Below are 21,498 nucleotides of genomic sequence, written 5' to 3'. Positions count from 1 at the left end.
GGGTGAGATCCATGGTGGCAGCCATGCAATTTGCACTTGGTGTGTGGTGTCTGTAAAACAAATACGAGTGGCAACTCTTGGAATATGTGAGAATCTGGTGTTTGGAAGGGGCCTGAGCCAAAGGCCATCGGGCCGTATGAAAACTACTGTTGGTTTTAGTCTGATCTTTTAGCTGCACTGTGTGGGTATCGCTTGCAGTGCAGATCAGTGCTTTTACAAGACTGTAAGGGTAGAGCATTGAGCCTTGCTGCCATTTACCGCTCTGCTGTGCTCAGTTTAATTACAGAGAAGCTATTAACAGCGCAGGTGACAGAAAAAATGAATGTTTTACTGAACTTCCCAGAAGTCTGACTGCATGAGGAAAGGGGATTTTGCTGTGGCACAGGTGGTAACTGACCAATTTAGTTAAGTACAGCCGTGCTGACTGAGCAAACACTGCAGGCTCACAGCCACCTGCCCCTGTGGTAACCCAAGGAAGGTTTCCCTCTGGTATGCCCAAGGAGGCTGCAGATGCCCCATCCCTGGGGGCATTCAAGGCCAGGCTGGATGTGGCTCTGAGCAGCATGGTCTAGTGGTTGGCAACCCTGAACATAGTAGGGGGGTTAAAACGAGGTGATAACTGCGGACTATTTTAACCCTGGCCATTCTATGAACCTGTGTGCCGGATACAGGGCCTTGACTGTAGGGCTCAGAGCAGAGGTGGGCCCTCTGCAGTCATCTTCTCTCCCTTCTCCACGCGTGGCAACTGCTGAGAACACACATTTCTGTGTTGCCAGAGATTATATTTGCATGCACTGTTAACTCTGGCAAATCTTGTTCATTAGCAAGATGAGACCTGGACTGCATTCATAGATGTGTATGGAAGGATACGAGCACAAACTCTGCTAATTATTTTTTCCCTTTGCAGTTCTTTTGCCCATCTGGTTCACCATCTGGCTTGCCTGAAATCATTGGATATTTGAATGGCACTTCTATTCAACATCTATTTAACATCAAAACCTTCCTAGGGACCTTTGTCTCCTGTGTGCTGGCTGTAGCCTCTGGACTCTTCTGTGGTCTGGAAGGTCCCATGGTCCATTTGGGGTAAGAAATGCCGAAGTTAAAGCTATCAGACTGTGAGATGGCTTTGCAATGTCTTGCTTGGTGGCAACATTGGCTTCAAAACTCCCTCACTGCATTAGTACCAGAGGTGTTGTATTGTCCCCTCCTTTTCACTAGCACATCTGTTCAAACCATGCGGTGTGTTTTAAACATTGGCTGGATTTCTCTGTATGACTCTGAGCGTGGTTCAGTAAGTAGCTATCTGGACAACTGATGAGGTAGCTTACAATGTGCTGAGAAAGCAGGGGAGACTGAATTGGCAAAACTGCTATTGGCCTGGAGCAATGTTGGCTGCTTTGCATCTACTGTAATTGCTTTTAGCTGTGCAAGGTCAGTGCAAAAATAAAGGCAGGTTCAGGTGGCTGCACGCAAAATGGGCCATGTTTTTGCATCCACTTGCACAAGAGCTGAGATTGTGCAAGGCCATCTATTTGAAGTGACTCCTGCTACACTTCATTACTATTATTAAACCATACCTTGAGTAGAGTTGGTGAAATTGGTCTCTGCTAACATGTTGTAGATCACTTGTTGGCTAGTTCACTGTTTTACTTCTGATCCTTTTTGGCTTGGAAAGCATTCATCCTTGAGGTTTGTTCTCTTTGCTGACCTGACCTGCTACTCTGTGGGCTTTTATTTATTTATTATTTATCTGAATGGAGGTGTAGCACCCTTGGGGATGACTCAGATTTTCAAAAATAGGAGAGCATGCTTGGTCAGAGGAGCCGCAAACCTTTCAGGCAGCGATTACCTTCAGATTTCTTTTGTTTTCTTTGCCTTCAGACCTCTGTCTCTAGGAGCTCAGAGACTGCAGCTGTGATGTTTTTCCTCTGTGCTAGGTTGGTAACAGTGATGCCTGAGCCAAAGAATGGAATCACATTTCCATGAAGAAATTCAGTGTGGTATTAATGTGATGCCTTTTCAAAACACAGGAACTAAGAGCTAATTTAACTTAATTTAATTGGAACCCTCTACCATTTTTATTAAACATAAACACACAAGTTGCTAAAAGCCTCTGAGAGACTCCTTAAGACCACTAGTTTAAGTCGTGTAGAGAAGTCTTCCAAGATTATACAGTGAATGGATTTTTCATTTCGCTAAGGGATTTTTGTTGGTTTTTTTTCCCCCCCATTTAAATGTAGTTTGACGTGCTGCCTGGGAACATATTGTAATAATTTAAATCATTATGCATCTTCTGTCAGAAGCAGAGCTGTTTTGCCTGCTGTGGTCATTAACCTGGGGGCAGATGATTGAAACAACGGGGCTATAGTCTGATGGGTCACCACACTTGGGCAGACACTAACATGCAGTTCTTCAAAAGGCATTTCACGATCAATCATCACAATACTCCTTGCAAAAAAAGCCATTTAAGTCTCTCATTTAAGAATTTGAAAACCTTTAAGAGCCTCCTGCTTTTTGTCAACAGGATTTTGCATATTTAAAAGATGTGTTCAAGTTTTTTCTTGTTTAAATCTGTTGAAGCCAATCTAGCTTTGCTGCTGTACACTGACTGAGGCTCTGTCCTCCCCTACCTTGAGCTGAAACTGATTTATGAACAGTTTAATGAAGAGTGCTCTCAATTATACATCACTGCTTTTAGGGCTATCCTGGGTTGTGGCCTGAGCCAGCTGCAGTCAGACACACTTGGCATCCACCTTCCCTTCTTCACCAGGTTTCGGAATTCAGCTGACAAGTAAGTGATGGGCAGGGCACAGACTGGTGACTCCCCCAAACCCTAAGTGCTTCAAGGGTACCTTGCATCTCATGCAGTGGAACAGCATCTCCATTCCTGGTCTTTTGGTCTTCCTGCTGTTTGTCACTTTGTAGTGGAAGAAAACTCACCATACTTAATAAATTTAATCCTTCACAAATGGTTCTATCATAGGCTTGTGGAAAAGAATGCATTAATACTGAAGACCTTTTTCCATTGCCCTCTTGGCTGTAAAGGGAAGAGTTTAAGAAACGTGAGATTTTCAGCTATGAGCTTTGTCCCCAAACTAAGAGTCTCAGCTCAGTGGAGAGGAAATGATGGGGATTCCACAATGTGCACAGAGGGCCCTTAGCTTCCTTTCTTCATTTAAAAAAAGTAAAGGGTTGTGTCACTTGCTTTTTTTATCTGCCTCTTCTCTGCCTGTATATATCTGCAAGGTAACTCTGGTAAGCTCTCTCTTGTGAACAGCTCTACTGAAATTACTGAGATTAGTTCCCAGAAAAAGAAATTACAAACCTGCTTACGTCTTCTAGTCGGTATTTATTGTGTATTTGTATAAAATACACAAGTACAAAGACTCAAGCAATGCTGACTTTTCTAGAGCAAGGAAAAAAAGAAAGACTCATGTCTTAATTTCCTGAGGGAAATGAAGTAACGATAGGAAAAAATCAAATGAATGGTAACTGTGAACTATATGCTGCTTGCAAATAAATAAAAAAATGTAGGAGGGAAGAATGGGATTCCCTTTGCCTTTATCATCTAGGAGGAAGTTTTTTCACACAGAGGGTGGTAATGCACTGAACAGGTTGTCCAAGAAGGTTGTGGATGCCCCATCTCTGGAGGCATTCAAGGCCAGGCTGGATGAGGCCCTGGGCAGCCTGGTCTGGTGATTGGGGGTTGATCATTGTGGTCCTTTTCAACCCAAGCCATTCTTTGATCACTTAATTGGATGGGGCCCTGGGCAGCCTGGTCTAGTATTAAATGGGGAGACTGGTGGTCCTGCATGTGGAACTGGGTTTGGAGATTCATGATCCTTAAGGTCCCTTCCAACCCTGGCCATTCTGTGATTCAAGGTCAATCATTTAAATAAATCAGAACAGCCTGATGTAGTTGTAGGTGTTCTCGTTCATTGCAGGGGAGTTGGGCTAGATGGCCTTTAAAGGCCCCTTCCAACTCAGTTTATATGATTCTGTGATTTTAAGTTTTAGTTCCTGCTTTAGTTCCTTGCAGACAGGAACTATCCTCAGAAAGACATGGTGTGTTGTAGTCTTTTTTACAAAATGATTATTTCTTAAAAACAGAAAGAGATTTTGGTCTGAGCAAGACCTCACTCCGTTTACAAAGATCAGGATGAAAAACTCCAGCTCCCTGTTGTCTTTTGGAGTTATTACATAGGCTTGGTGCCTCTCCCAGTGCCGCCACAGGCAAAGCAGTAATTCAACCAGCAGGAGTTGTGGAAGAATCCTAAGGCTTCCATCCAGCAGGCAGCTGTAAGAGATCTGTACAAGGGGTCTGATTTCATTATTAATTGTCACTGCTGGGGTGATGCACAGCATGTGTAAATAACTGGAACAGAAAGTGGGAGATGTCCAAGCAAATTTCCCCTAGCATTTACTGCAGTACATTTTGAGTTCTTCACTGGTGAAAATAATATTCCTGTGCAGATAAAACATGCAAGTGAAAAATCTGTGTACTAACGGTGTACAACCCTGTTAGTTGTAAAATACCAGATGTGAAATTGCCGATGTAGCTTTGCTGGTGGACTCCTCCTCAGTCCTTGGAGGACAGGGTCCTTGTAAGGACTTCAACACGTGAACTTTCTAATCTTTTCCTTTTATATTTTTTTTCCCTTTTTTTTTTTTTTTTTTTCTCTCTTTTCTGTCCATTACCCTTATTGCCTCCCATCTTTGTGCTTACAAAATTTGTGGATACGCTGGAAAAGTCAAAAGGGCCACCTAATGTAGGGTTCGTATTTTCAGAAGACCGGTTGGATATATACGGAACATACATTTATACCTGAGGAATTATGATTTTTAATACTCAAAATACTGAAGTATTTTTGTGTAATTGTTAATCCTAGCTAGTACTGAGTACACGTTTCTGCAAATCATCCCTGAGAGTCTCAGGGAGCACATTCAGAAGATGCAAGTTTTATAAGCTGGTGAGCACTGTTATGTGTGTCAGTATCAGCACAGTGTCCATTGCAAAGGCTGCACTTAAATACATTTTTCCAAGGTAAAATTCTTTCACGCTCTTATTTCCTCTTTCTGTATCCTTCCCACTGTTCTGCATGCTACTGCTGACCCCCACCTCACTACAACCTCCTTTCAGGGAGGTTGTAAAGAGCAATAACATCTCCCCTGAGCCTCCTCTTCTTCAGACTGAACAATCCCAGCTTCCTCAGCCGCTCCCCCTCAGACTTGTGCTCCAGACCCCTCACAGCATCATAGCCCTTTTCTGGGCACATGCCAGGGCCTCTCTGTGTCTTGTAGTGACAGACCCAAAACTGAACACAGTGCTTGGGGTGCAGCCTCACCAGAGGGATGGTCACCTCCCTGCTCCTGTTGGCTGCACTGTGTGAAATGTTATATCTGCCTTGCATTAATTACACTGTTCAGCAACAATCCATGATGGCAAGATGCTGAAGTGCGTTTCTCGTGTGATATTCTAGGATTTAGGATTTTTTCAAGGCTGAAGATCAGGAAAGAGAAAAATTGATATGGTATGAAGGAAGTCTGTGAATAATGAAGTGTCATTTCCCCTTTCCTGCTGACTAAAAGCCCTAAGAGTTCAGAGTATGATTATGTAATACTTTAATACAGTATGGGTCCTTTGGTCACTGTTGCTACTGGATTCTCATGTGTTCTCCACAAGCCCCAGTATTGAAATCAGTGTACTGCTAATCTGCCAAGTAGCCCCAGGAACTTGACTCATGAGAATGAGTCTAGAGACTAGATCTGAATTCAGCACCTAGTGTCATAAATAAATAAGTAAATAAAGGTGTCATAATAACCCCAAAATTAACCGTCAGGTCTTTAAATTCAGTTCTATAAAACTCATATTTGAATTGAAACTGTGATTTTGGAGGGTTGGTTTTTGGTTTTTTTTTCCTTGTTTGTTTTGGTTGTTTGGTGTTTTTTTTCAGTTATCCAGGTGTTGCCTCTACTACTTGTTGCAGGCGCAGCTTCATTACAGCCGGTGCGGGAGCAGGGATAGCTTCAGTATTTCGTGCCCCCATCGGCGGGCTCTTGTTCACTCTGGAGGAGGTATCTTCCTTCTGGGACATCAGGCTGGCCTGGCAAACCTTCTTTTGCTGCTTGACAGCTACCTTCACCACAGATTTGCTGTCCTCATCGCTCTATGGGTTTGTTTTCAGAGGTCACTTTGGATTTTTTGAAGCAGAAAAAAGAATTCTGTTTTGGGTACGTACTGCGTGGATGTGGAAGGAATGAGATGCTGGGTTTTAGGTTTGTTTCTCTCAACATTATTCTTGGGGGAGTAGCAGGAAATTGGGACTGAAAAGGAAGAAGAATAGTGTATGTATAATTATCAGATCAGTGGACACAGGACCCTTTGTGCTTTATGTCTGGGAATCACTTGGATACAAGACAGCTGTTTTGCAGTCCCTACTTAAATAGAAAAGTGCATTTTACGTTGTAGTACAAAGATGTTCAATGACTTCTTCTGTGGCTGGCTTGAGCTCTCCTTTGTTGCTGCAGACATTGCCCTACTGTGGCCCTGTTCTTTTGTGCTTACAGATTAAACATTTAAAAACATAATCTCTGTTTATTCCTGTTTGCACAACAGAGGTGACCTTCAGCCTTTATTCCTTCCAGCATGACACAACCTTATGCTTTCAATTTTACCTTGTGTCCACTTAAAAACAGTTGCTTTTATTATGTCTTTCACTCACCTTCATTGCAAGTTGATTCAGTGGTGGCGTGTGAGAATCAAGATCTTCACTCCTTGTCTGAATACTCTTTGTATTATGATGTGACTTGAAAGTCAATTAGAGGGATAAAAATAAAACCCTGGTCTCATGAACCCCAGTCCACTTTCTGCTACTAAGTAACTTTTCTCCTAAGGTAATTCCCTGATCATTTTAATTGGTCTCTGTATTTCTTCTGATTTGTATTTCTCTATCAATGCAAAAAAAAAAAAAAAAAAAAAAAAAAAGAAAAAAGAGATTTTCCACGTTGTAGGCATATCATGATTTGGAAAACAGGCAACTTTTTTTTATATGTGCATGCTATGCAAAAGTATTTGAGGTCTATTTGCTTTACCACAACTTCAGCTGGGGTAATGGGAGAAGATAGTGGTTTTCAACTCAAATCCTTTTTGTGGACAGTGAACATGTCCCATGAACAGCTGCAGTGACACAACCAAGATGACATAAATCTGTGGCAGAAAGGTGAGGCTAAATGAATAGGGAAGAGCTCAGCCCTGCTGAAGACAGTTTTATTGCTGAAGCCAAAGGATTGTGTAATGGACAGCTGCACATACAGAGGAGAGTAGATTTACTTTGGTGGCTATTTTACAATAAACATGGCTCTTTCAACACTCCTTTCAAGACATTTTCAAAAAAGTGTGCTGGATTCTGTCTCCAATCTTCCTTTAGTGTCTTTAACAGGAAAAGCTAACTTACTATCAGTGTGGCTTTTGTCAGGGTTGAATAGTTTTTGGCTCTCAAGTTGGTAGAGATAACTAGAAATATTTTCATTTCACTGAACCCTGGGCTCAGGGGAAATTTTGCTTCTTTTATGTTTCGTGGCATTAACTAACAGAGTTTACAGTGGATAAACTCTAAGTTGAAAGCCTGGGGGTTTTGTTTCTCAGAAAACTGTTTGTTTTCTTTAGTTTCCTTCAACTTAAGATAAGGTTACAAGAATTTATTGTACTCCAGAGCTTGAGATTTTCAGGAAGCTTCACTTCATTTTTATGTAGGCCACGGGATGTTTTGTAAAGGTGAAGTCTGTTCTGTAGCTAACAGATTTTTCCTGATGAATGGCCAAAGCCTGTGACTGACACTATGACAAGAACATTATACCCTGCCACTACTTCCAATTGAGCTATTCCTTTCTGAATTTCAATACCTTAAGCATTAGATCTCTTAAATCCCTTGGAAAAGGATGGATTTTGATGCAGCTGATGGTAAAAATAATATCACTGAAGGTTTGGTTTGTATGTACAATATGTTCATATACAATTGTTGTAGCCGGAGTGAAAAGGCAAAATAAACCTATAGCCACTCCTGACTTCCTCTGAGTGCATCTCCAGGTGTTGAGCTCCTAGCATCTGGGAGTGAAAGCTGGGATTCTGCCTTGCTTAGACCAGACCATGTCTCTCAGTCTGCAGCACCCATAGATCAGCTCTTCAGGCCTGACTGGATTTCAGCTCTGGTGCTCTTCTTCTCAGATGATACCATCAGCGCTTAGCTCAGCCTTCTGATAGACTTGTTAAAATTTTCACTGTTTCCTGGAAGAGGTCTGAGAATAAGATTAAGGAAAAAGAATAAAAAGAGGAAGAAACAATAATTTGAGCAGGAGGTCCAATGGGCTTCTTCAAGCAATTCAAGGAAGGATGTCAGTTTCTCTTATCAACTATGCCAAGTATTATCCTAGTCCAGTTTTGAAGCCATTCCTTCATGTGTGCCCCTATTTCACTCTGCCAGTTAGCTTCTTGAATATTTCATGATCTCTTACTCTGTGCAGATTCTAATCTTGAAAAAAAAAAAAAAAATCACCATGTATCTGGGCTACCATAAAAAATCACCATAGGCCTGGGCTAAGGAAATAATATCCTCACAGCTTTTAATAGATATCCATCAATCTATTGACCTCTTTCTGTTGACTGGGAGATAACATTAAAGCATGATACTGCTGTAATTCTTGTTGCCTGTTGTGGAATCAAGCAGAAAATTCAATTCCTATTCCAGCTGCCAGATTATATCCTACATTTGTGATCTGTTTTTCTGTAAGTTGTTCCAGATCAGCATCAATTTTCAATTGTACTTAGCGTTTAAAAATGCACTCAATTTACATGGTTGAATTGAGGTTGACAATGAATCATAGAATGGTTTTGGTTGGAAGGGACCTTTAAGATCATTGAATTCCAGCCCCTGCTATAGGCAGGAACACCTCCCTCCAGTCCATCCAGCCTGAAGTAAATAATTTCTTCCTGATATCTAGTCTAAATCTACCCTCTTCCAGTTTAAAACCATTTCCTCTCATCCTGTTGCTATGTGCCCTTATAGAAAGTCTCTCCACAGTTTTCCTGTAGGCCCCTTCCAGGCACTGGAAGGCTGCTATAAGATCTCCTTGGAGTCTTCTCTTCTACAAGCAGAAGAGCCTCTTGCAACCTGCCCTCATAGGGGAGGTGCTCCAGCCCTCTTATAATCTTTGTGGCCCTCCTCTGGACCTGCACCAACAGCTCCATGTCCTTCTGGTTTGGGGGGCTCCAGAACTGGATGCAGTATTCCAAGTGTGGTCTCATGAGAGCAGAGTAGAGGGGCAGAATCACCTCCCTCCATATGCTGGTCATGCTTCTCTTGATCCAATGCAGAATACAGTTGGCTTTCTGGGCTGTAAATGCACATTGCCAGCTCATGTTGAATCTTTTATCAACTGACACTCTGAAATCCTTCTCCTTGGGGCTGCTCTAGCCCAACCTGTATCTGTGCTTGGGATTGCCCTGACCCAGGTCATCTTTTCAAAATTATGAGGTAGATATAGATACTGTGAACAAAGCTCTGGTCCAGCAAAATTTTTCAAACTGCACCACTCAGACCAGGGCGTCATTATTTGGAGCAACCTGAGGTGCTGAGTGTTTCTGGTAACTGCAGCACATCACAGAATTTTCTGCTAGATTCATTACTATTCCCCAGGGAAAGATGGGCCTAAGAGAATACTTCTTTCCTTAACTTACTGCATTACATGCTCAACTCCTTTACAGTCATTCAGGAATGAAAATAACTGGCTAATGGATCTATCTGTGACAATGATAGTGTCTACTTGCTGCCTCCACTGCTGTGAGGTGTGTAAGAGCAGTACACTGCCTCGTGTGAGACTGGCCTTAAATTAACTAGCTGCATCCCTAAAACATAAGGAAAGATTTATTTTCTGTGTGTAGAAATTATTTTGTGGTGTCAAGTTTTGTGGGAGAGGGTGCAGTATTTCATGTCACTGGCAGGATGCTCAGAACACGTTTTCTCTTTCCTTCAACTCAGGTTAAGAATTTGCTGGACGTGCATGTCTTGGCCTTCATTCCAGCCATCCTACTTGGAATGCTTGGAGGTCTTCTGGGAGCTCTCTTTGTTTCCCTTAATATAAAAATTAATAAGTTACGTATGCAGTTCTTTAATTCAATTCCAAAATCATCCCTTAGCAAAACAAGCAAGCTGCTGGAAACTCTGCTTATTCTGGTAAGTAAATAATATGTTTCTCTTGATCATATAATGTTTACAGTGGCTAATTAGGGCAGGTCATAAGTTGACTGAATGGAAAAGTGAATCTGACCTGCTGGTGCTTGACCTAATGTACAATGGTGTAGAGGAAACAGATGAGTTTCCAGAGGATGTATAGGTAGTGAAGAAAGAAGAAACATTTTCTTCCCCCCTTAATACTTGAAGTATGTTGCCCTCATGCTCTCCTGCTAGGTTTGAAAGTTGTGGATAGATAGAGACAGCTTTCTGGACCTAGTTGTGTATCTGGGGTCAGTTATCCCTAGATGTTACTGATGGAGGTTGGCTCAGAGTCTCAGATACTGCGATAAGACATGATGGTGTCATTTTACCTATAGACTTTGACTTTATCCTGTGGGGTGTCATTAGAACAAAAAGCGTATAGATAAAAGGTTTCCATATTTTGGATATTTTCATCATTTTCAACTTGATGGTTTGATTACAATGTAAGTAAATTATTAAACATGGAGAATCCTTCAGAGCTTTTCTACTACACACCCAGTGAATTACTCAGTTGGGTCACTCTGTAAGTTTCTCTAGTGAATACCTCTTTGTCATAATTTTCCCTTCTTCATTTTTAAGTAAGTTTTTTGAAGAGTTTCCAACCTTTTAAAGTGTTGAGATGGCCTTTCTTTGGGAATATTGGTGCACACTGAATATCCTTTCTTCTACCCTCTCTTAGGAAACGTACCAATAAGTTTTATGTGCACTTGTTTTTTTATAAGCAGACTTGTATTTCCCACTCTCCTGGTGAGATGGGTATTCAGCTGTAGATCAGTGGGAGGGCCATATTGATGCTCTCTCCCATCAGCCCAGACATGACTTAAGCAGTCTCTACTCTGAGTCTGTGGTAAGACATAAGCTTCAGGCAATGCAGTCAGCTTGCATTAGCCACCTGAATGACACTGGTAGAAAACAGTATTTTAAATACTAGGAGGGAAGCTTTTAGAGCTTGAAGTGAGAATAACCAAAGGTTGAGGCATGTGGTCAAGTCTCTCTCTGCAAGTTACAGCAATTCATTTTCTCCACATATTGGTACACAGGTGTGTAAATTTCCTACAGGTTGCGCTATTTTTTCCTCTCTGTCAGGTCAAAAAGTGTGCATTTCATTTAGTCCTTGAAAACTTTGTGTGCTGTGCAGTCTGATTCCTTCTTTTCTGCTGGCACAAGAGAGAGGAAACCTGGACTTCTTTAGGAGGAAGAACAGAGGAGGAGGGGTCTGCTGTCAGTTCCCAGCACTGGAGCATGGCCATATCATCGATGATAACTGGATTTTAGCTCCTCTTAGTGGCAGGATGCAGCTTTTCAGCTTGGAGCTGTGTTTGTACAGTATGTTGCCGAGGTGAAGATCAGGTGAAGTTTTTTGCTACCATGTTTGAAGGAATGGATAAAATGGGTAGGGAAAATGACTTTTATTGCTTTAGTGAGCACCCTTCCTCTGCCCAGCCTCCATCTGTTCTAATTTGCTTCCATGTCTTTTGGTGGAGTCAGGACTTTCTGCTGTTGAGCACTGCAGTGATAAACACTGATAAAAATCCCTGAGCAGTGAGATTTCAGTCAGCAGAATGAGGAGTAGAGTCCCTTGTGAGAATCCTGTTAGTCCTGTGTAAATGAAGCTGTGAAAGGTGAGATTTACAGAAATTAATATTTTAACAATTTGGAGATAGAACTCTGTTGGACAGCCACTTTCCCTACTATTGGGAAAGGTTTGGCTTTCTCATAACACATTACAAAAGCCTTGCATAAGCTACTTACATGCAAAAAATCATACAGTTCCTTATTACTTGTTGGAACAACAATGAAAAACAAGACAAGAAAAAAAAAAAACTAAGAAACTTGCAACAATGGAAGCCAGCAAGATTCTGTTTGTTTGAAGATACTGCAGGATTAAACTTAACATCAGTTAGCAAAGATTTAGTGCCAGACAGAAAAAAAACGCCTATTTCACACTGCTTAGGAGTGGCTCCTCACTGACTCCAAAAGCTAATGGAGTGGTGAGTGACCACCTTGCCAGATCACAGCTGAAACTGCAAGAACAGTATATGTTTTGTGGGCTACCTTGCTTACAAAAGCTTTGCCGTTTATATATTTTGTCTTTCTTTTCATTAACAAACAAAAACAAAACACAAACATGCTGCTTTTCTTGCACTGATTTTATGACATGAACTCTTATTCACACTGTTTTCCTTCTTACTGGCTCTAGGAGATCCCGCTCAGGTCACAGTCCTTATTTTGTTATAACTTGGCAAAAAAATCAGCAAGAAAGAAATTGTTTGATCTGAGAAAGAACAGTACAGTTCCTATTTTTATTTTTTTAATTTAATTTTTATTTTTCTTTTCATAAACTCACATAACTGGGCAACTGAAAGAAACTGTGTCACAGTGACTTTAACCAAAAATAATCTTGTATAAACCAGTCTGCATTTAAACTTGGCGAGGACCCACCATGGTATCTTCCACACCCACAACATAACCCGGAGTACCATTCCTTTGACTGGAATTGAATATCTAATCTTCAGCCCATAGATTAGGCAGAGCTGTCTTCCTAAGTGCCCTTCTGTGCCTTGGCCTGCGTTTTCTTCTCTTCAATTCATCACCTTACTCTCTGTGAGGAAATTGCAGTATAGATAAAGCTTTGCCAAGAATCTGGCAGAGTTATCTTTCTTTTTTTTCCTTTTTTTTTTTTTTTTTTTTTTAAATATCTCATTGACTAATGCTTCTGTTCCAAAAAGCTTAGTGCTTCCATGGGCAAGGTGAACAATATCGGGATATATACATATGTATTAAGCTGTCAAAACTTTTAAAGATTATTTCAGAGGATACTTTTTTTTCTGTTTAGCTGTGAAGATAGGCTACTGCTTTAAATCTCCAGCCTCTGGCTCTGCTCTAGCTGTCCTACCTGCCGTTTGAGTTTGGGGCTTGGGCAAAAATTTGAGCTCGGTTTAAACTGTCCCAGTGTTACATTCTCGGATATAAAGCCTGGCCTAAGCTTCATGAAGACTGAACTGCTTCCAGTTTCACTTATCTGCCCACCAACACTGCCCAAAAGTTGATAATCTTGGAGATACAATTCTCTGACAAATGGTCGCAATTGCATGTGGTTGAATCTCAGTTTAAGGCCTTCTCTAAACATGCTACATGAGCTGTTTTATAGCAGTCCACAGTGTGTGAAACCTTGTGCTTGGAAAAGTTATTCGTATGACCATGCATTCCAGTAATTTCTCTCTACACGCCTACTTAATTTTTCTCAGTCTTGGTGGGGAGTATCTTCATCTGCTTCGAAAGGTAAATTAATCTAAACTAAGAACCTAACATTATTTTTGAATTGGAAATTAAAAATAAATATGACCAAAACAGAGTCCTGTCATGTACACTCTTTATTCATACTTACCAAGGACTATTATTTTGCAAAAATCAGGAAGTAATTTAAATGGAGGCGATGGATTGTTTTAAACACTCAGCATAATTTTAAGTACCAACCCAAATATGAGGCCCTTAATGAGAGGCACTTAGATCCCAACACCTTGCATGGACACATCTCCATCAGCAGTTGTGGTGTGTGGCAGGGAGGCTGGGCACAGGCCTAACATCCAGCTCTGGAGTTGGCTGTGGCTTTTGGATGGTTACAGAGGTGGAAACTAATTCACAGTTTGCAATGGAACAGGCTGCCCAGGTGCAGTCACCGTGCCTGGAGGTGTTCACAAACCATGTAGATGTAGCACTGAGGGATGTGGTTAGTGGGCACAGTGGGGATGGGCTGATGGTTGGACAAGGTGACCTTAGAGGTCTTTTCAAGTCTTAATGATTCTGTGCTTTAATGGAGTTTGTGTCTGAAGCTAGATGGGTGAACCTGGGCCTTGCTAGTTGTTTATGGGTAAATGCTGATATTCTGGGTTATGTGGGTAAGATCTAAAGGATAACTTTGGTAACTGTGGGCATTAGTGATTTTTAGACAATTTTCTTTCTGTTTTTCTCTGTTCCTACACCTCATGATAATTTGTTTACTTTTTATAATACCTGCAGGTATGTACTACGACTGTAACAGTATATTTGCCGTATTTCTTTCCCTGCACTCCTGTCATGAATGCTGGAAACTATCAGCTGAGAAACAGCTCAGAAATGTAAGTGGAGAGAGTCACCAGGAACTCTTACAACAAATTGCAATTAATATATAAATGAATATGTAATTGAATTTTCAATTAATGTGTAAATAATCACAATTTCTCTCGGTTTTTACAAAGATTTGGGATGGAGAAATTCAGAGGTGCATCAAAACTGATTGTTTGTAAGGAATTCATCCAGAGATAAGAATCATGCTTAATCTATTAATCACTGAGATTTAATCACACAGACTTTTCTAGCAAGAAACGTTTTCTGTCATGTCAAATTAAAGAAATAAGAGAAATTTAAAACCAATAAAAAGATAAAACATGGAAAAGGCCTGAAATGTGACTATATGCATCACCCGAGCAAATTTCCAATTTAGAATATGACTTTTGCTTTAAAAGATGTGTGAGTCTTACCTCAAAGTACACACGCCTATAGTGTGCATTGACTGGAAAGCTGGAACTGAGAAAAACAGTGATTATTCTCATCTTCAGCCATCTGCTGTTGCCTGTGGGACATGATTTGATCCTTGATCAGTCATCTGTATAAGAGCATGGAAGGTGACAAATGCATCAGAGATGCATGCCAGTACAGCACAAACTATAAGAAGGGTATTTAAAATTACAAACTCTATTTTAATAAATGGAGAATAAGTGAATAGTTGAAGAGATCCTTAAGCTTGATAAAGGATTTGCAGGGTAGGTATCTTTCTTAAGAAATACGTATCAAATGAAGTTGGATTTCACAGTTATTGCAAATGGTCACTGGCAGCATGGAGCTTTACATGTCCTCCTTCCAAGCAGGCAGTATGCTACATATTGCATAATATGAATGGTGAGTGTTAAATAACTCACCACTGGTGACTGGTCTCTGAACAGCTTATTTAAGTACACAAAAAGCAGCCATACCTCTCCATCTCTGCTACAATTCTTGATTATCTCTTGACTTGCAATTCCTTGTTTAGCGTTGTCAGCTGTAGTATATATTTACAAGTTATTTATAAAGAAATCACCTACTTGTACGTAACTTAGTGACTATGGTTTTTTTTGGATTGCTGCAGGAAAAGACTTTTCCTCACCCTGACATCCTTTTTTATTTTAAGAACTAAATACTTCCAAAATGTTATTTTTAAAAACAAAACTATTTTTGCTCTAACAGAAAAGCTTTTGAAACCACAAACATTTCATGGTTTTTTTTTTTTTTTTTTTTTTTTTTTTTTTTTTTTTTTTTGGGGTGTGTGTGTGTGTGTCTGCCTCTGAATCAAAAATAGTCAGATTAATCCAACCTAGAGGCTAAACTGTCTCAGTGTCAATTTTCCATTTGGTGTGGCTGTGAGTTTTAAAGAGTAGAAAATGAATAGATCTGAAGGGTACAAAGCACCAAATTGTAGTTGACTTTGCAAAGTCATGCATATGCTGAAGGTAGTGGTAACACTTGCAGTGAGTCTGTAATAAGGTACAAGACCAAGCATGGAAAAGAATCTTGTTTGTTTTCTCCAAGTCTTAGAAATTTAAAATGAGAATTATCATTGCAATCCTGAGATTTTAGTCAGGATCAATTAGATTTGTCTTAAATTAAAATGGGATATTTAATCATTTACCTTTGAATATCCAACAGGTAAGTAATAGGCACGCTGGCCATCTTAAAAGATCCAATAAGAACCATGTAGCAATAATTTTAAAAAAAGAGGCTTGTTTTTGTCTTTTGTACTGATCTGTCTCTTCAAGTGAAGTACATGGTAGTTTGGTTTTTTTTGATTGCTTGCTGGTTTTAAACCATAACAGTGCAACAGCTGAAAGTCCAGATGGGACTGAAGTGTTTGTGCCAGTATTGACCGTGTTTCCTTCTATCATAGCTTATCCTCATGAATTTGTGTTGGAACGGTGCTTTCAAAAGAGTTTCATAGCACTTCCTGCAGCCCTTGATATTGCTAGGTGAAAACAGGTGGAACAGGAGGTCGTAAGGAGACAGGAGGAGGTAAAGGAGCAAAGGGCTTCTTCCAGTAGCAGGTCTTGGCAGAGCCCACACAGTGTGCCAATGCTGTCTTCCCATCTGCACCAGGGATAAACCTGTCTCTGCTAAATGTCTGATTTCAAACAGAGTCAGAGGGACAGAAGCCTGTGCATAAACAAGTTCTGCATCTCTGTTCTCTGTGCCTTATTCTTCCTGCTCAGCCATGTGCTTTAATTGTAAAAAGCATTCTTCTGTCATTTCTCTCTCTGCCATTTTGGCATTGCTGCAAGCATCAAATTAGCTCTGAGATTGCTTGTTTTCATTTGCACTCTTGTACCGGTAGAAAAGGCATAATTTGCATAGAACTTGAGGTTTGCTATAAGTGGGTTACACAGTCATCTGATTTCTCAAGCAGGATGGAGTAAATAAGTTTTTTGCTTTTGTTTTCTTTATTGACCATCACAAATTTGGAATGTATTCTTTGAAGGTTGGATTAACGTAAAAAGCAAACACAGTACTGGAGAAGTATCTTGTGTTGCTTTGGTTGCCAATCCAGGGTCTGGAAAATATTTCCTTTTGCTAGATGCTGGCTACATTTTAAGTTTGCCTTCTAGTTCTGAGCAGGGATCAGGTGGGTTAAATACCATGCTTCTCCAGCTCTTTGTTCCAGGAACAGAGTTCATGTTGTTACTGTTTGGGCTGTGGTGATGTCTAAAACATGCTGGATACTTCCCAGACTAGGAGAAGGAAGTCTGTATCTGTCTGGGAGGGGACAATTGCTCAAGATGACAGAGATTGAGAAAGTGTCAAGGAACAGCAGGGCTGTATGAAAGGCTGGTCATGGGCATGTGATAACCAGTGATCCGAGCTGCAAGTTTTCCAGTGTTGAAATAAGTAGTGCCAGGACTTGGAAAGGAAAGGGTTGAGAATGTGCTGGGCAAATATCTTTTAAGTTGTGGGAACCTTGTATTCCTCCTGATCTCTCTGTCTCTGTCGTCCAACTGTAGATGTGATTGTGAGCTTGGGGTGCTGTGCTTGCCCGTGGAAATAACTGTTCATCAGGAGTGCCAGATTTCTGATCTACCAATCCAGTTTGGCAGAGTCACAATGGCATGAGAAGATTAAGGCCAGGGTGGGCATTTTAATCAGTCTTTTTTTGTTTGTTTGTTTTCCCAATTTTACTCAGTGCAATGTAATTCCTGGTTTTGTAATTTTATTTTATTTTTACAACAGAAAGTTTGTGCAGAGGAATATGATCAAAAATTAACCAAGTTATTTAGTTCAATGCAATGAATCATGAACAGATCCAGTAAACAAGATTTATTATTTAATAAACTTAATTGGGGACATTGGCATTCTAATATTTGGATGGGGCATAAAAACAGGAAGGGGAACAGCTGTTTACAAGAGTGGATAGTGATAGGACAAAGGGGAATGGTTTTAAACTCAGACAGTTTAAACTGAGACAGGTTTAGGTTAGATATTAGGAGGAAGTTTTTCACTCAGAGGATGGTATCATACTGCAACAGGTTGCCCAAGGAGGTTGTGGATGCCTCATCCCTGGAGGTATTCAAGGCCAGGCTGGATGTGGCTCTGGGCAGCCTGGTCTGGTGGTTGGCAACCCTGCATATAGCAGAGGGGTTGAAACTAGATGATCGTTGTGGTCCTTTTCAATCCAAGCCATTCTAGGATTCTATGCTATGATTCTATGATATAGGGTAAAGTAGGCTGTCTGTGTAGAATTTATACCTAAAAGATGCATTCTATGCAGGTACTGAGATAATTTATATTTACTCATTTAATAATTTTTGTTTGTTTTTAACATTTAAGCATGTACCAATTCAAGAGGGAGATTTCAGAATACGGATGTTCACTGAACACATCATGGATTGGTCCAGATGGAGTCAGATATTCTAATCAAACCTTCAATCAAGGTAAGGAGACGAGTGACACCCAGGAAAAAAAAAAATTATGTAATCAGAAGTAACATCCAAATATATTTACTCATAATATAGGATATTTTTAATTTATTTTTTGGTTTTGTTTTTTCAAAATGCAGTGCTCTCATTTAATGTACTGGAACTTAAATCCATACTTGAGCTAAATGTCCTGGTAAGTTTCTGAATTATTACCTCTGAAAGGGATGAGGAAAGAGTGCTACTGAAGTAGTATATCTCCCTTTCTTTGGCTTCACTGGCTGCTGTTTCTCCTCATTTAAATCAAGATTAACATCACATGGAACAGACTGGAAAGAACAAATAACGTTCCTTGTTTTCCTGAAAGTGCTTTATATGCTGAACTTCTCATTTGATCACAAATTAGTTGATCCTATGTATTTTGCTGAGTTGTTATCGGGTTTAGGCAAAAGAGAGCTGATACAAATGCAGTTTTGTAAAGAATCCTTTTATTGTATTGCATCTCTCGACATCTCTTCCTCTGTGTTGCAGCTGCTGCTCTTCTGGTTGAGAATGGTAAGCGAGGGATCACATATCTTTTTAAACGTGGGACTCATGAGGAATTTGGATACACATCTCTCTGCACTGCTTTGGCACTTTATTTCATCCTCAGCTGCTGGACTGCAGGTTCTGCTGTTGCCAGTGGCGTGGTTATCCCGATGCTGTAAGCTTCATTCATCTTGGTTTGCGCTGTCTATGCAGAAGGCCTGTGTTGAGTAGCAATAACCTGAATTGTAAGCTGAAATCTTGGCAGTGGCAAAGCTATAAATGCTTGGAGGAGGTTGTATAGGTGGAACAGGATGGTTTGCTTGGAAAGAGAGACTAAAATTGTGGAAAAGAATGAAAAAAAGTCATCTGAGAATAGCTGTAGAAGGATGATAGCCAAAACTGTATACTTTCCAAGTACAGATCACTTGAATCCTTTAGGGCCCCAGGGAGAGTCTAGGCTGCTGGCTTCATCTCTGTAACTGTAGAAATATGGGTTCAGATCCAGACTTTTCATCTGTTTCCTATGCACATAATAGCATGAATCTTAATCTTGGACATCAACACCCTAGACTTTGGAGAAAACTGCATATAGGCCTTTTGTTGTTGTTTTTAGAAAGCTATGATAGACTAGAGCATAGTTCTCACAGTCATGCCGAGAGGTTTGATGTACACACTGAAGTGTTCAGAAAGCAAGCAGCCACGGATGGAGAGTGGATATCAGGCATAATGCAATTCTAATACTGAAAAAATTCTAAAATGAAATTTGTGTGTGCAACTGCCTGCCTTTTCCATATCCCTCTCTTTTTCTCCTACACTTCACAGGCTGTTGTCTAATTATTTTTATTACATAATAATAACTGAAACATGGCATATTTTATTTGATAGATACTGACAGTCAAGTCTTTCATCCAGCAACCTAATTTTTTACTCATTTTTTATTTACTGTAACTGCATCCATCAATAAAATCAATCAATTGTATGAATAAATGGGAAAAAATTAGTAATGGCATACGATGATGTTCTTCAAGTCACATAATATATAACATACATGTGATATGATATATGTATATATATAATAGTTCACAACTTCTGGAAGGTGAATGTCTGTACAAATCCAGTTCACAGGCTGATACTAGGATGTGTATATTAAATTGCAAATGGAATAAAATGCTGTGTCTTACCCCAGCAATTACATGTTCAGCTGTGCTAAGTTTTGTTTTTGTTTTTTAGCGTAGCACATGGTTAGTTTGAGGAGTCCTGCATTCTCTTCACATCTTCATTCCTGGTTAGCTTCACAGAGGTCTACCTATGACTTCATTTTGTCCATTCAGTATGTGGCTGTAGAATTTTACTTGCCAGGTTTATGGAGCACAGGTAGATTTAGTTGTAAGAAATTGTATAAGGCTGGACCTCTAAAAGTGTGGTCTTTGACAGAAATAGCTGAGTGTGTACATCTGTAGCCTGTACTTTTGACTGTATTCCTGTAAAGTCCATTCTCGTTTGTCTTTGAGAAATATTAAGCAAGGCATGCTGATAGTTCTTTATCTACAAAATACAGCAGATTTAGCAATTTTGTGCTAGTGATTAGGACTAAGTAATCATTCATAGTAACTAAGGATGACAGAGCTATTTTGGGGAGAGGAGTTATTACAGAACTCATCAATTAAATCTGGGACAAACAGATCTCTAGAAGCACTTCTGGGAGTCAGGATCACTGGCAAAAGATGTGCTTTGTTGTTTTTTTTCTTCTTGCATGCAGGTACACAGGAGCTTTGTATGGCAGGATAATCGGTTTGATCCTTGTTTCCATTTTTGGTGTTCAAAATAATAAATACGGAGCATGGATTGATCCAGGTCTCTTCGCTGCCATTGGAGCTGCCTCCTTTTTCAGTGGTGTGTCAAGACTAACCATTTCCCTCACTGTTATCATGGTGAGTATGTTAAATTTTCAGGTATTTGTGTGGCTATGGTTGAGTTGAGCTCTTGCTGCTGCAGCTAAATGAACCACAGATGGTGTCCCACACACATTGGACCACAGTGAAATATATATTCTTGGCCTACTTATTTCTAGCTTGTCTGAAGAGCTTTTTTTTATTATTATTTCTTTTTTATTTTTCCTTTTTTCTTTTTCTTTTATTTTCTTGGGAAAATTTGTGAAAGCATAGATTTGGAATTAACGCTTACAGAAGTCTCAGTATCTGATCCTATTTTTTAAACATTTCTTGGTCACAGAAATGATATTGGCTTCAGTGGTTTACAAAGAAGGAGAATATGCTATCTCTGTTCCTTGTGGATTACAAAAAAACGGCAGCTCAGTTGCAACACCTGGGGACAGTCTGTTGTAAGGTGCAGACAAAATTCAGCTCAGTCAACACAGAAATGATTTTGAGGTCACAAGGGGGAAGTCTTCATAGTGTGGAAATTTGATCTATGACTTAAGCAAGTCTTGGATTCTATTGCCCAAACAAATCTCATTAAAATCTTTGAAGATGTCAGAATTCACCTGAAGTGACCAAGTGGGGATTTTTCTCTCCTAGAACGCTGCCGTGCAGCATTTGATAAAGGGTCTGTTTATTGGCATGCACTCAGAACTAGGTTCTTTTCAGTGATAAGCTGTGGAAATTGTGTAAGAAGCATTTTTTGATGTTTTCGTTTGAAAGGCGATACATGTGCATAGCAACTTATCTGTTATGAAGGAATAATTTGATTGTGAAAACACTCCTACT

General features: G+C 40.1%; 1 protein-coding gene across 1 annotated transcript in view; it reads left to right on the top strand.

Annotated features, from left to right (window-relative positions):
• LOC125690719 (H(+)/Cl(-) exchange transporter 6-like) overlaps positions 1 to 21,498 on the top strand; it is a 75,390-nt gene that overhangs the window by 3,514 nt on the left and 50,378 nt on the right. Inside the window, exons 4-11 of the mRNA XM_048939386.1 lie at positions 908 to 1,083; positions 2,699 to 2,791; positions 5,988 to 6,231; positions 10,035 to 10,229; positions 14,292 to 14,389; positions 18,159 to 18,262; positions 18,776 to 18,947; positions 20,532 to 20,703. Coding sequence (XP_048795343.1) covers positions 908 to 1,083; positions 2,699 to 2,791; positions 5,988 to 6,231; positions 10,035 to 10,229; positions 14,292 to 14,389; positions 18,159 to 18,262; positions 18,776 to 18,947; positions 20,532 to 20,703 — 1,254 coding nt within the window. The remainder of the gene's footprint in view (positions 1 to 907; positions 1,084 to 2,698; positions 2,792 to 5,987; positions 6,232 to 10,034; positions 10,230 to 14,291; positions 14,390 to 18,158; positions 18,263 to 18,775; positions 18,948 to 20,531; positions 20,704 to 21,498) is intronic.

Source organism: Lagopus muta, chromosome 3, assembly GCF_023343835.1.
Source record: "Lagopus muta isolate bLagMut1 chromosome 3, bLagMut1 primary, whole genome shotgun sequence".
NCBI classification, from domain to species: Eukaryota; Metazoa; Chordata; class Aves; order Galliformes; family Phasianidae; genus Lagopus; species Lagopus muta.
Note: the sequence above shows the minus strand (reverse complement) of the source record. Positions and strands in the feature narration are given on the sequence as shown.